Here is a 16,076-nt window from a genome sequence, read left to right as displayed (position 1 = left end):
CACTCCCTTCCTCGCGCCCTCCATAGCCCTCCATGGCCGGAGAGCTACCGCCAGCATCCACCTAAATTTAGCCAAGCCCGAGCCCTTCTCCCTCTCCTCTCTCGACCAGCAGGCTCACCTGAGCAAGGCGGAGCTCCTACGCTTTTCCCCTCGTCCGAGGGCGCACCGTGGCGCCGTGTCCCTCTTCACCGTCGTCGGTCTCCTCCTCGCGCAAAACTTCTTCCCTTCCCGAGCTCCTCCACGGGCGCGAAGCACATGGACGGGCGCGCCTCATCGCGCTGAACGCGCCGGTGCGGAGAGCGTCGCCAGGGACCGCCTGGGTCGCCGGCATGAGCAGCGGCCGAGCTCCTCCTGCCTCTGTTCCATTCGAGTGGGAGGAAGGACACGGCCCTATGGGTGGGCCCCGCAGGTCAGCGACTCGGCCAGCGGGCCCCGGCGTTTAAGTGGAGACGGGCTCTGCCTGGCACCGCCTTCGCTCGGGGAAGGCGTACTCACTGGAGTGCGCCTCCTGCGTTGACAGCCCGCGCGCGGCCGAGCAGCTGGGCCGGCCCGCTGCCTATCTCTCGCCTTGCGCGCATGATAAGGGTAAAGCCCTTTCCTTTTTCTTTTTCTTTATCCAGTGAACTTCAGAAATTCATAAATAATTCAAATTAACTCCAAATTTGATGATTCAAATTTCTAGTAGTTTATAAAATCATTCCCTACCACATGGTGCTATTGTCACATTTTTACAGAAGCATTTCCTTCACAAATATTTATCAAATCCTATTTTTCCTATTTCTGTGATGAACTTTAGAAAATCACAGAGAGCTCAAATTTGATCCAAATGCCATGATTCAAATTCCTAGATGTTTATAAGTTCATAACTTAGCTTACGAACATTTTTCTTAATACTTTCTGTCCCACATAAAATAATGAGTCATTTCTTCATATTTGTCAACTTTGCAAGTTCATAGGAAATCCATTTGAACTCCAAATCCAGTGAAACCAACTCCCAGATGCTTCTAAAATCATGATTTGCTAAATGGGTGCCTTTGCTCATTTAAAAAAAATTCTGTACACTTCTTGCAAATCCATAAACCCCTTGATTCCATCGTATTGAAATGTTCAGAAATTTTCACTAATCCAATTCCAATGAAACCACTCTGGTTATTTTTCATATAACCATAGATGTCCTAGAAAAGTCAAATCAATATTTTTAGAGCACTTTTATTTTTTGCCTTGTTGTGTTGCTTATTATGGTTGCTTTCGACGATAGTTGACGAAGTAGACGAAATGCTCGGAGTTGGACCAGAGATATTTGAAGACATCGAAGACTTTGTTAAAACAGGCAAGCAACCCTTTGACCATGATGAACCATTTTATATCATGATTGCATTTTCGTTGCTTCACTGAGTGCATGACATACCTTGAATGGCAACCTTGCTAGGCTTGCCTCCGTTGCATACTCCATTGATACTTGCATTGTACATGACTCTACCCTTGCTTAGAGTTGTGTTGGTGGGTTGTAGAAATATGCTATAGTAAATGGCTACGCAAAGTGGGTCGGGGTTATGCATGGAAAGAAACAAGTGTGGGTTGACATACTTGCAAACAGCCCAGTGGGTGCCACTAATGCCCCTGAGAGATGATGATGAACTAGGTCACTACTTGGTGGAGAGGTAGTGTACCGATGCTCGATAAAAGTGTTGTTTACAGAGACGGATTAGATTTAAGATTTGTCGACTGTCCCAACCTTACATGTGCAACCACTCTACCCTTGTATGGGAAAGGGCATTATTGATTACCTAGGCCGATACTAGCTTGGAGCCCGCATTACTAGTGACAGGAGAGTTGTTGGTGCGCTCTCTCGGGACGGGGTTGTGCCAGGTAGGGCGGCCATGACTGTTTTCACAGGTCACCGGATACACCGTTGTGTCCCCTCTCGGATGTTATGATCTCGAGTGAGTCTCGTATGATGTACATCGTGAGGATATGGAACAACGAGTGGACTCCTTGTTAGTGTCGTCTAGGGAAAGATAGTGATCGGGTGCTTACCCCGGGTACTTGAGGTACCGCGGGTCGTGGATGACACGAAAGTTCCCCGGATCTTGTGGGTAAAGTGTGCAACCTCTGCAGAGTGTAAAACTATTCGAATAGCCGTGTCTAGGGTCAAGGACAGTTGGGTGTTGCTGCTTAGACTATGTCCATATGTTTCTGACAAACAACACGGTTTGGTAAATCTATTGATGTGATTTGTAAGGAAGTCACGATGAGCTTGAGCATGTGTTGTTCATAACTCTCTCTCGATGTTGATGTCTGTAACCTCCTGATAGTTGTTGCAGACGCATTCATATCCTTGTTAAATGTTGATCATACTTGCATGAGAAAAACTAGCTTTCCGCAAAAATGCCAAATTAGCAGTAGTGTCTTGCATAATTATTCTGTTATCACCCTTGGGTTGCTTGCGAGTACATTCAAAGTATTCATTGGCTTGCCACTGGTTATTTTATTGGCCAGGCATGAAAGAACATGATATGAAGAAGAATACTTCGGTGACGAACATGCGAGCTAGGACGCTTCCCAGTCAGAATGCCTGTAGGGTTAAGGCAGATAGCATGGGTTCAAGTTATCGACGAAGATTTCCACTGCGTTGTTATACTCAAGACTCGACCATAATGGTCCTACTTGTGTAATACGGTATATATGGATGTAAGACTCTTGTTATTCAGCTTCTGTGTGTTCAGTGAGCATTGATCTCTGGGATCACTGTACACGTGCATTCGGTGATCACGACTTATGAGTCGGGGTCCCCACATGCTGGTGATGACGGCGGCCCGTGCACGAGAGTTGGATTCCTTCGAACTGATCTGGGTGAAAACTTGCCTTCGGCTTCTGCTAAGGCCGGCGGTGGCGGTGCTATCTGCGTCGTTCCCTTCTTGAAGGCATCGCCGTGGAGAAGTTCAAGGCCACTCTCTGCTACCTCCGGGGGAAACCCTAGATCGGATGATCGGATGACGGCGGCGCTCTGGTGTCGTTCCTCCCTTGGGGGCGTCATTTTTGGAGGTACACACGTGATCGAGGGACCAGAGGACGGATTCTTTGGTGGAGCGGTGCTTCATCCTACACATTAATGGCGACGGATCTTGAGGCGTGGCGCAGTGCAGATTCGGAGTTCGCTGTGGGAGGATGGACTCGCGCAGGAGGACGACGCTGTCGGGCGTCGTGGTGGCGTCGATGGCAGGGAGACCTGGCACGGTACATGCAACAGTACAGCTCTGAAGATGGATTTGTGGCAGGTGGCTGCGGCGGCTTCATACCCGGCAGGCGTCCTGGTTGAGGAGTGCGCCGGACTGGTAGGTGCCCCATACCCGGCAGGCGTCCTGGTTGGGACCTCAGGTCTTAGATGTTTAGGTTTGGTTGCGATGTCTGTTTGGTATTAGGCCCAGACTATCTGCGCCCCTTCATCAATTGGATAGGTGTAACGACAGTTGTTGCTTAGACGGTGGCTTTAGTCTTGCTGTTGTATGGCTTTGTAAGGTTTTTTGATAATAATTAATAAAGTGGCCGTATGCATCGCCCAGATGTAGAAGCCGGGGGTCATCCTCCTTTTCTAAAAAAAACTAGATATTCTTAAAAACATGGTGCGAGATATTATGCTAAGAGATCGTCTCTTAAATAAGAGAAGACACACATTTTTTTATGATTTCTCTCTCCTTTACCTGAATGTTTATCTTGCATGACACTTCCAAGATAACATTATTATACATGCCCTAACTACCTCTCTCGTGGATTCGCCGATCGCGACCCTTGAGTATTCTTTGATAATTTCTTGCCTCTGAAACTTCGGGTATTTCTCTATCTTCCATCGCCTGTCAAGTTGGCGCACGGGTCCTGCGTACGTGCACACACACGTAGGTCTGTCGATCTAACCTGAAAGGAACTTGAGCTCACTTCCGAAGCAAGGTTTTCCTTTTCTTACCAGAATGGCTGCCGCAGTTATCTTTTACTAAGAGAAAAAAAGGCAGTGAACATCATTGTATCCATCAAAGCCGGTAACTTGTAGCAATATGATATTCAAGAGACTAGCTATATGATTGGAACGAACTGTGGTAGACTGTTAGTCTCGTAGAAACTCTTGGCAGGCTGCACGTAAGCTTGCTAATTAGAATTAGAAATGTTCATTTTCTGCAATGTCCTACCTACTTCACGCATGCACGACAGTGTATTGTTTTCTTTTCTGCAACTATGAAGCCTAAAACAAGCCCTAAAACAATAATCGATAATGCAGAACGGTGGGCACGCACATTTATATGATTACATCACACGCCAATGGCGTGGAGGAGACTCGTACGTTTCTGATGTCAAATTGGGACCTTTGTCATCCAGTTCGCACAATTGTGTACGTGTGTCCTCGGTAGGACTACTCTACCGATCGAGTCACACGTGCATCATCATGGACACCATGCATAGTACTTCATGCTTACGCTAGGTAGACCTAAACAGGTAACTTGGAGGGGCCTGATTACCGCGTCCACTAACAAGCGGGCCCACATTTCAGTGACTCAAAGTCACACGACTTAAGTTAGAGGATCTGCGCCCAATATAACGGAACAGATACATTTTCCTCGTAGGAATGCCGTCGCGATCATATACGGTTTTCTTTAGTTTGTTTTTTACCCTAGAACTTTCAATGTTTTCTCTATCAATCTTCGCTTGTCAATTGAGTTCACTGGTCACGCATGCCTAGTGAACATCCTAGTTTTGTTTAATTTAGTTCTCGCGTGATAGACAATGATAGTTTTTCTTTTGCGGGGTGATAGACAATGATAGCTTGAAGCCGATGGGTACTTGAGCTCAGTTATAAATAAAGCTTGTTACCAGAAAGGCTGCGGCAGTAATCTTTTACTATTGCAGGGAAAAGGACAGTGAAGATCAGAGTTGCTACCAAGTAGATAATGTGCAAGATACTGGAAAATTCGAACGAAATGTTGCGGAAACCCTCCAAAGCTGTACGACGCATCATGAGTGATGGATTTCCGAAAAAGTGATGGATCTCCGGAAATTAATAAAAAATACACAGTAGAGTCCCGCTGTTTATTTACCTAAAAGAAAAGTGTTGGATCTCCGGCGATTAAAGCGAAACCGGGTCTGCATTTCTGCAACTTGATGCGTGCACGGCATGCAGTATATGTTGGCTGGCTCCGGAAGCACCGGCGACACTACCGGCATGGTTGACACGCGCATTGCATCACGCCGTGCAGGATGGGGTCGCGCCTGATGTCAGGCTCGCCATGGGCGGATGCATGCGCCGCTTCACGCTTGCGCTTGCGTAGCTGCATGCTAGCTAGATCGTCTCGTCCAGCAGGACTTTCTTGGTACTCACATGCACGAAAGCACGAGGAGACGAAGCGTCAGAGGTAAGCAGCCGCGCGCGAGCGGCGTTCGTCCGTAGGATCGGGTCGAAGTCGAACACGCTCGATCGATCGCGTGGCGTACATGCTGATGCAGGCACTAGCGGCAACACTTCAATTCGACGGTCGCCTGGCTTACGTACGTCTATCCTCGATCGCAGTCCCAGGGCCGTGCCAGACTTGGCAGGCGAGTTCCAACATGAACAGGGGTGCAATTTTGTTTGTTTGCTGCAGAAACCGCGCGCATGCTAGCTAGGGCTGTGAACAGGATGTACATGCAACCGTCCGACGTTTCTTTCCACATGTTTTTTACGAGAGGAATGCAACAGGGAACCCCTTGTTTGTTTTTGAAAGAATAGCAATCCAAATTCGCATTTCTGAAGACTTGAACCCGGGGTGGTTGGATCGTACATCCACTTCCCTAACCAAATTGCGCCGTCTTCCCCTTCGATCTTTGCTAGCTACAACTAGTAAAGTTTGATGAGATTTCGGTCATTTCGAGGGTGAGCAGAATATGTGTGTTTCGTTCAACATACTTCGACACTCTTTGATCACACTTTCTTGTAGATCGCCAATTACTAGTGCTAATCAACCAGTAAAAGAGGGGAAAAATCCCCGCGAAGAAAGAAGGAATACAAATTTGGCCATCTTGTTATGCCGATGTTGCCTGTGAGCTCTTTTCCATCGTCTCTTCGTGTTTGCGACAGTTTAAGTTAACAAAAACTATTTTTATGAAAAATTGCAGACCAAAATTATAAGAAGGTAAGTATTAAAAACATGGTGAGATGGAGTATGTAAACTACAAAATTTCATTCGGGTATGTCATATACCCACCCTCTAAAATTATACCAATTATTTTATCCTATAAAAGTTAAAATTCCAACAGAGAAGGGTTTAAATAGAACTCACAAGATTTGTGTGGACGCACAACGCAACCGTACAAATTTTGTAGACCATGCATGTAACACGAAACGATGGCCAAATGATACATGGAGATGAGGATTCCTCTTACAAAGCAAATCGCAAGAAAAACCATGTAACCGAAAACACAACACTGCGCCGACGAGCATGAGTATAGGAGTAGCCGGACTCAAGCAATCCACCCTCCGTCCGTCGACAATGAGCTACCTTGCGTCTCTAGACGAACCACCATACCTTCCCGCAAAGCCCTCATCCAACTATCGTCGGAAAGGACCACCTGCCCTCTCGCTCCGGGATGAGGGATGTCGATCCTGCAAGGAGCAATATGGGCGAAGAGCATTGTCGAAACAGTACGTGCAGAAGATAGGAGAACAACGAGACCATCCCATGCCGCAACCAAAGAATCGAGCTACAAACCAAGCCAGCCCTGTGATGTCGTCGCAACGTGACAGGAGGGTACCTGAGTTGCACGGTGACTCAGGTACCAAGAGTAGCTATGTTACTCAATTCATCTATTTTCTCATTAGTTACTTGTCACATCTTCTATTTTATCTATATAGATGTGATGTTACAATCTATGTTGCTCTTACTGTGGGTAGTCTAAGGACTCCCCCATAGCCCCACCTGAAGTTTTATATATTTAATTCTATTTAATTTTTTTTGGTGTAATTGTGTGATAAAAAAAGAATTTGTATATGAATTTGTTCTCCGAATTCTAAAATTCTTTTGTTTCGAGAGACCCCGAGAATTAGGATGTCCAGTACATTGACAAAGATGCAGTCACACTCGGATTTTGGTCTGAACTCTGTTGCTTGCTATCTCATGACAGTGGAATCCGGCCGTATAAGATTGTTTCGATTTATCTGAGAAATTATGGTAACAGGTTGATGGATTTAGACGCAAACGCTGCATGCACACGTACGCAGGAGAAGAATCGAACAAAACGGGCCAGGTTGATGGAATCTGTATACTTTTCTGTACCAATGACCTAACCAGGTTTTCAACTACCTTATCACTGCGACGGATAGACTTTCCGAGCGAATCTTAGCCCAAAACAGAGACTTCAACACAAGCGAGGTAGCTTCGCGGGACCTGCATCTGCATGCGTGCATGCTTTGGTTGCTCACTTGCTCGATGCCGCTGTACGTGTACACTCATCCTTGGCACATGAATGCACTACAAACTATTTTTTTTCGTGTTCTAGATCGTCAACCAGCCATGCATAGAGCTGAAGTACTCGAAGCCGTATTGAAATAGTATGAAAACATTCCAATGGTTTGCGTACGAGTATAATTAGAACCGTACGTATACTACAGTACCATCGAGTGCACATGCAGCTAGCTAGGCCGGAGAAGAACGGGCCAAGGTCAAATCTGGCTCACACGCGTTACGTTCGGAATCGGTCTTAGCAGCTTATATACCTAAACTGTCGAGAAGCCAAGGTTCACAAACCACCAGTTGTACACGTATATGTCTCTTGTTGTGCAACCGCGTCGGCCCGTTCATCAAGTAACTGTGAAACGACGTATCAAGTAGAACGAGTCCATGTACGTATATCCTCTAATGGCATAGAGGACTAACCTTCATTTAACGCCACAGACGAGCCGGTAGTAGTACTGGACCGTGTACTGGTGTGCGTTCACCCACGGGTACGTGTAGCCAGCATGGGATCGTACGTGCCAATTAACTCGTAACACCTAGAACGATTAGTAACCTACATCATCTGCATGCATGTGCACCTGTCTTCCCATTCCATCGTTTCGATCGCTAGTTGTGAACAATTTCCTTGCAATCTCTGAGTAGCGAGTACGTGCAGTGGGTGGGTTAAGCTGGCCGATACTGTCATACTGACACTGCGTAGTATAAGAATGATAATACTATTGTATACTAGATCGGTTTTCTGTGTGAATAAAAAGAGGGAGACACACGCGGCCCTTCATGGCGAAGTCTGGGTATGGGCAGCAGCCAATGGCTCCCCAGCGCGTCTTATTAAATTTCTCGTAAAGTGTGACCGGAATGGTCGATGCTCTTGTCATAGACGTACGCGCGCCCCTGTTCTTCATTGACACGACTCAGGAAAATTCTCAGCGCAGCAAATTTGAACAGGATATCTCAGCTCATCTGGGTGCACGATCCCTGGCTAGTACTGCCTCACGGTCCAGCGGCGCGACATGAAGGCATTCCACTCCGCGGAAAGTGACGAGATCGAGCACGACCCCCATGCCCTAAAAGTGGGTCCCGCGGGGGTAATCCTGTTGGTCAAATGAAATGAAATGCCCGAGAACATAGGCCTTCCCGTCTCCTTCCTCAGCTGGCCTATATGTACGTACACCCCCACAAATCGAACAGCACCGCAGCAGAACTCACAAACAAGCTCGCAGATATCTGCCACCGCCATCGAGTAGTTCTCCACCGTGACGCCGTGCCATCCCTCTGTGCCGGCATGGAGTTCGCCGGAGAAGTCGACGACTTCGCTCTCGACCTCATCCGCGAGCACCTCCTCGGCGGCGACGGTGGTGTCCAGGCGACGGCGAACCATGATCAGGCGGGCCCCTTTTGCGACGACGTCACCTTCCCGGTGCTGCCACCTTCCGCGGCGGAACCACAAGCGTACACGCAGCAGCCCATGTTCTTCCCGCAGCAGCAGCAGCAGCAGCAGGAGAATCAGCAGATGCAAGCTTACATGGACCTGGCACACCAGTACCTGAACTCCTGCCCGGCTGCCGACGTCCCTGAGACTGTGTTCAGGGCGCCGGAGCCGGTGATGATACAGTTCGGCGGCGAGCCGTCTCCTGTGACGGCGCCGTCGTCCACGCTGAGCATCTCCGTGCCGGCCAAGGGCTCGTTCGCGTGGGCGGGGACTGCTGCCGCCGCGGCACCGCCGGCGCCAGCACCGGTGGAGGACTTCCGCAAGTACCGCGGCGTGCGGCAGCGCCCCTGGGGCAAGTACGCGGCGGAGATCCGCGACCCCAAGCGCCGGGGCTCCCGCGTGTGGCTCGGCACCTACGACACCTCCGTGGAGGCCGCGCGCGCCTACGACCGCGCCGCCTTCCGGATGCGCGGCGCCAAGGCCATTCTCAACTTCCCAAACGAGGTCGGCACCCGCGGCGCCGAGCTGTGGGCGCCTCCGCCTCCCGTACCCGCGTCCCAGACCGCCGGCGCGACGAACAAACGCAAGCGATCACACGAGGACGACCGCGACGTCGAGGTGACCGGAGTGGTCATAAACAAGGCCCCCAAGAACGAGGCGCCGTCGCCGTCGTCGGCCCAGGTGTCGTGGGACACGCCCTCGTCCATGTCGCGGGAGACGGCCTCCTCGACGGTGACGTCGGCGGCCACGACGCCGGAGGGAGGGCTTCCTCCGACGCCGTCGAGCTCGGGCTGGGAGCAGTACTGGGAGGCGCTGCTGGGTGGCATGCCGCTGCTCTCGCCCCTGTCGCCGCACCCGGCGCTGGGGTTCCCGCAGCTCACCGTTAGTTAATTAAGAGGAGACGGTTATTTACTGTGAATGAGCTGGGTTCAACCAATAAACAGGCTTTGTTAGTTTAGTTGACAGCCGCATGCAACTCTCTGCATGCTGGGACGCGTACACTTCTTTGGGACTTAATGATAGGTGTAATGTGTGCGTTTGCTAAGAGACATGAAGATCGGATGGATCGATGCTTGTAAAGAATAAGCAAATTTTAATTAAGGATGTGATATTTGCTGTAAATGGATTGAAGTTACATTTATACTGTATGTTTTTTTTCTTTTGCATGGTACATTTATACTGTATGTGATACTACAATGATCTTAAGGGAGACCGGTCAAATTAATTTGCAGAAAATACGGTGTGATCTTATATAATTTTGTTTGGTGCATATGGTTATATACAAGGAAAAAATAGTAAGTTCTAAAAAAAAGTAAAATAGTGGAAAATGGCAAACAGAATTTTGTTTGGAAATGCTATCGGTAATATCGATGCCAAAAACGCCGCCTTTTCGTGCCTTGCACTCTCGTGGTGTTTCCACGTAAATGCTACTATGTTTCTACTCTGATGTTTGCTAATTACTGAATCACTAGCATGGGCGGCGAATACTGTAATTCATAGCAAGGGACACAATCACCAGTAAGCAAAGGACAAAAGAACACGCAGAGAAGTCGTCCAGATAGGGCTTCAAGCCGAGTTTTCGTAGCTTACACTTGATGTGTGTGATTCTAGATTGCTTGAGCATTGACCCCATGCCCTAGACTGCATTTAATGAGCATCTTTTTTGTTATGCGTTCGACCTTATCCACGTTCAATTCACTGCTTTTCCTGGTCAAAACCAGCAGTACTATTGTAACTGATTCTGTTATATGATCTCCCTCCCCTCCCAAGCAATGCACATGCATGCAGGAACTTTCAACGGTATACCCAACATGCATGCACCCTTTGATTTGATCCTTATTTTTGTAATCTCACACATACGTAATCTTAGATTCGCAGGGTACTTAGCTCCACGTACGTACATACGTAATCTCAGTTTCGAGCGATGAGAACAATGCGGCGAACCAACCTGTGGTTGGATAGTTAGATGGACTGTGGTATTCCCAGCCCACCAGGGTTCAAGTCCTGGTGCTCGGATTTCCGGCGATGTGCATTTAGTGGGAGGAGACGTTCCCGTCGACGACGAGGCGCTTACGGTGCCTTCGTAAATTTCAAGATGATATGCCGGCTCAGTCTCTCGGAGGTGCTCATAGGGGTAGGGTGTGCGTGTGTGCGTTCATAGGGGTGAGTGTATGCGCGTGTATATGAGCGCTTGGGTCTGTACTGATGTTCAAAAAAAGTCAACGTACGTACGTGGCGGTCTCTCGGAGCTCAGGGAGTAGAATAATAAGCGCGGATGATTACCTTGATCTGATTCGAAAGCGATTAATCTAGGCTCTATCGGGTCAGGTTGATGACTGTGGACTGGTTAAAGCAAGCCGGCCGGCCGGCAATGTCTCACGAGTCAATAACCGAATGGGGCGGGGAGACGTAGGTTTTGTTGGCTTGTACGTGGACGAAGAAGTCCTCTGTGAAGACCGATTTTGTTGATTTCTTGGGCTGGGGCCGGCCGGAATGTAACTGATCGGTGAGACGATGGATTAAGCTGATCGGGCAAGGAATTAAGACGATAAAGGTCTATTCATGAGATCATAGGATTTTTATAAATGTTTTTTACTGATATATAAATATCAAGGCTAATTATTTGGACTTAACCCGCAATATGGTCCACATTGCCCACCTCTGTCTTAAGAAAAGCACATACCTTTCTTAAATGCATTTATACTCCAACACTTCATCGCGCCTTAGTCTGCGGAGAGACATCTTTTTTCTTTTCTTCTTAATGAACCGTAGAAATCCTGTCCAGTTGATTAGGTTCTTAAAAAAAAGTAACTGAAAGTAAACAAACTATGCGGTATCTGTACGTTAGAAAAAAGAAACTCAAAGATAACAAACGTGGAGTAGTGATGATGATGAAACTGTATGGAAATGTGTGCAATGTTCGTAGAAAGACATCGATCCTATTGAGAGGTACAAGTCGTTTCGTAGATTAGAAAAAAAAAGCATTATACTTATATGTACGCATAACATGTCAGAGCACATTAGATTGTGCGTACCTCATTTCTCTTTTTTTTTTCCTTTTTTTTTCAAGATAAGTATATGTTTTCAAGACAGTAGGAGATGCCCTTTTCGATTTCTGAGTTCTCAGACAATTAGAGCATTTACAGCCGCATCAGGAAAATCACACCCCTCAAACGCCTGCGCACGCGTCTGCAGACACTTATCGGGCACACTTTATATTTCGTCTTCCACACTCGCGTCCCTCATATCCAAAAGTTTAAAACCATGCAATTCATGCAACGCTACGTAAAACACATGATCAAAGCGTAGTTCATCGGATTAGCCGGACAAAAGAAACATGATTCGTCGGAGTTCAACAACGGACAGTGCAAATTCATACTACAAACTTATGAAATATAGATAAAATATAAACAGAACGAGGAAGGGCGGAGGAAATTACCATTTCCTTGCCGGCCCCTTCCCCTTCCGGCCATCGGTGTGGCTGTGCCCCTCCTCCGTGTAGGCGTCGGCGTGCGGAGGCACGTCCTCGTCGGAGTTGGAGGTCGAGCCGTCCATCATGTCCGAGTCGGAGCGGCACCTCATGCCCGACAGCCTGCGGAGCAAGCGGTCCTGCTCCTTTGCATGGCTGGCTGCCTCCGCCTTCGCCGCCGCCTCCTTTATTGCCTCTCGCTCCGACGACTCGATGGCGAGTAGGAGCGCCTTTGCATTCTTGCGGCGGAGGCGCCGCGCATCCGTCTCCGCCGTCGTGAGTGAGCGGCGGATGACAGAAGCGAGGAGCGCTACCTCAGGATCGACCGGCACGCTCGCGCGCGGACATCGACTCGGAGCGGAAAGGGCCGGCAACGTTGCCGGCACTGTGTCGACGGGCGCCGGGCACTGACGAAGTGGATCCGCCGTTGCCGGATCCACCAGGGTCGACGACCGAACGCCTCAATGCGATGCAGAGAGCGACCTCCTCCACACCGTCGGGGTCCGCCGCGCAGCAGGCTAGACCAGTCGTCGTTGGAGCCGGAGTCCCCACCGGAGGCAGCGCTGCTTCGGTCGCCGGTCATCGGATGCGTTTGGAGGCGTTCGGAAATGGGGTGGACGGAAAAGGGAGTGAAGTGGAGTTTGGATTGACTGCGGTCTGGGATTTTCCGGACAGCGACATTTGTGGGGCAGGCTGGGCCAAGTCGACGTGGCGGACGCGCCCGAACCGCTCCATATTCGCCTCATATTTGGGTTGGTTATGAGGGGTGCCGGTCAGTCCGGACGTTTGAGGCCCGTGAGGTGCTCGGTTGGGTCGATTTTTCGTGACCGGTCAGTGATCGGACAGCCCGCCCGAGCGTTTGAGGCGTGTTTAGGGCGAACAAACCACCGGTGTTAAGCCGGTGGAAGGAGAGGATAAGGCCAAGTCAAGAAGGCAACTACGCGACTCAACATATAGCTCTTATAGTTTCCCTGATTGGCTTCCGATCCGCGGCATCCTGAACTCGTTGTCCTTGCTATGAAACCGTTGGGAAGAATGTAAACAGAAGATTAACGTGGCGCTTCAGCTTGCAGCTCTATGCACCGCCTACATCAGCAGATGTCGGTGTACAAAAAGAGGGGTACACTTTTTGTACCCCTATAACTGTGCACGGGCAGTCAGAGCCGCGCCCGCGACCACACCAAGCAGGGCAAGGGAGGTGAGCCAGGGTAGGACCGAAGCCCAAGGTAACTGGAACAACGCCAAGTCCAAGACCACGAAGAGCAAAGGGACGAAGCGGGATCCCCCGGCAAGATCCTTGTCGGGGCTGCTACAGCTTTAGCAGCCCCGGCAAGACCCTTGCCGCGGCAGCTCGCCCCACGCCTACGGAGCGAGTCACCCTTGAGTCCACGGCCCCCACCATGGCCCACTGTGTTGGGGCAAGGGCTCGGGAGACACCTCTGTGGTGGCATGCAGATCTTTGTGAAGAAACATTCAAGATCAGATGAGCACTAGAAGACAACGACCCTTGGCAAGATCCCAGCCAAGGGAGACCACGAGACCCCTGGCAAGCGCCTTGCCGGGGACGACAGCAGGCGCCGCGACAAGACCCTTGTCGGGGCCCCGGCAAGGCCCTTGCCGAGGACATCTACAGGGCCACCATCAGGCCCACTCCGACCAAGTATTCACCGTCGTTCGCATGCAGCCGCCGACCCAACCAACTGGGCAGGCACCTGCGTGGCGGCATGCAGATCTTCGTGAAGATCCCACCACTGCGCCACCTCAGCTGCCTGCCTGCCTACATGGCACCACGGGCATCGCTGGCCAGGGCGCGTGTCGACACGAGGAGGAGCGATGACGGACGGAACGGACTTCGCCCCCGTCCCCGATAAAGTAAGAGGACACCTAAGCAGACGCATTAAGTGCACCTTGTCATGTAATGCGAAGGATAACCTCGCATCACTGTACCCTTTCCACCTCCTGTGTGCCACTGTGGCAACCCCTTTTCCCTATAAAAGGAGGCCCGAGGCGACTAGGAGAGGGATTCGGCTTTTTGGAGCTCCTCACGCCCCATAGCTAGCCCAAGAACACAAATATACATCCACCAAAGCAGGAGTAGGGTTTTACGCATCCTCGCGGCCCGAACCTGGATAAACGAACCGCGTGCTATCTGTTTGATCCGCTCTTCTCTCAACCCCGCGCCCCGCTAACCGCAGAGGGAAGAGCCCCGAGCGCCGCTCCCGGGACGCAGAAGACCTGCCCGCCCACGGAAGCACTGGCGAAAACAGCGTGCGACCGCGGGACCGTGATAGAGCTCCTTCTGACATGGTTAGAAGTCGAAGCGCGTCGCGGTTCGTGCAAGTTTCACTGCCGCTAACGCCAGCAGAGGCCCTGGTGCACGCGCAGTTACTCCTTGACTTTCCTCCCTCTACGGGGAAACTCGACGAATGGAGAGCTACCATCCGAAGCCTTGTTGCCGTCGCCAACAAGGACGAACTGAGTGCAGCGAGGCCCCCGGGTCGACGCTCCGATGGAGTCCCACGCACCAGCGGCGGGAGGACCGACGGCGCTGCGGCCACGGTGCATTCGCCTCCTCCTCGCCCGGTACCGCGGATGTCGACTCGTCGTGACGTTACGGGCGACGACGTCTCCATAGCGTCGTCGGACCCATGGACCACTATGACCAGCGTCAAGTTCTTCGGGAGCGAGCCCATGAAGACGCTCGAACCACCATCGAGCGCCGGCGCGGAGCACGCCACCAGTCAGACAGGCGAGCAGGGCCTGCAATGAACCACCCAACACCGGAGAGCCCCGGAGGTCTACCTTACGAGGTAGGCTGTCCGGCTTTTACCCGTGAGCTGCGGCAGTTCTAGTGGCCCACTCACCGCACCTTCAAACCTGACATTGGCGAGAAGTACAATGGCAAGACCCGCCCGTCGGAGTTCCTCAGCATCTACACCATCGTGATGCAAGCTGCCGGAGCCCGCGACGATAAGGTGCTTGCCAATTACTTTCTGTTGGCTCTTAAACCCAACGCCATGTCATGGTTGATGCACTTGCCGGTAGACTCTATTTCTTCTTGGTCGGATTTGTGCCATGAGTTTGTTGGCGCCTTTACTGGAGGTCATCAAGCCCATGGCCAAGCAAGCGACCTGCATGTCATCCCCCAGAAGGGAGGCGAGAGTCTGCGCAAGTATATACAGAGATTCAGCCGGGTATAGTACAATATCCCTGATGTTCATCCTGCCGCCGTCATCAGCGCGCTCCATCAGAACGTGCGCAAACCGCAAGATGCGCGAAGAGCTGGCAATGAACAAGGTGAAGGATGTGGCGGAACTCTACGTTCTTGCCGACAGATGTGCCCGGGATGAAGAGGGAAGGAAGTACCCCGGCGAAGATGCCGGTGTGGAAACCAACTCTTCAGACGAGGATACTGCCGCCTCGGCGAAGAAAGGCCGGCGCCGCAACAGGAAGCGCAAGGGTAAAGCTGTGCTTGCCGTCGAGGAATCTGATGATGCCGGCACTGCCAAGAAAACCAAGGCAGATGATCCCGGCAAGGAAATTGCCGGATGTGTCGCCTGCCGGGCCTTGACGGCTGCCGAGAAGCCAGTGAACTCCGACAAGCAATACTGCAAGATCCATCGCACCAAAGGCCATGACCTCCAGAACGGCCGACAGGTTGAGCTGCTTGCTGAGAAGCAAAAGGCTGAATATGAGAGGCGGG

General features: G+C 50.7%; 1 protein-coding gene across 1 annotated transcript; it reads left to right on the top strand.

Annotated features, from left to right (window-relative positions):
• The first annotated feature begins 8,683 nt into the window (after positions 1-8,683).
• On the top strand, positions 8,684-10,001 carry LOC119351844 (ethylene-responsive transcription factor ERF105-like). Its single transcript, XM_037618635.1, has one exon. The coding sequence runs from the start codon at positions 8,758-8,760 to the stop codon at positions 9,793-9,795; it is 1,038 nt and encodes a 345-aa protein (XP_037474532.1). The 5' UTR covers positions 8,684-8,757; the 3' UTR covers positions 9,796-10,001.
• The last annotated feature ends 6,075 nt before the right edge of the window (positions 10,002-16,076 follow it).

The sequence above is a fragment of the Triticum dicoccoides genome, chromosome 2A (assembly GCF_002162155.2).
Source record: "Triticum dicoccoides isolate Atlit2015 ecotype Zavitan chromosome 2A, WEW_v2.0, whole genome shotgun sequence".
Classification (NCBI taxonomy): Eukaryota; Viridiplantae; Streptophyta; class Magnoliopsida; order Poales; family Poaceae; genus Triticum; species Triticum dicoccoides.
This window is presented reverse-complemented; position numbering and strand designations above follow the sequence as displayed.

What these genes read in the sequence shown, in the direction of transcription:
- LOC119351844 (XM_037618635.1), top strand. Translation starts at nt 8,758, where the DNA reads ATGGAGTTCGCCGGAGAAGTCGACGACTTCGCTCTCGACCTCATCCGC.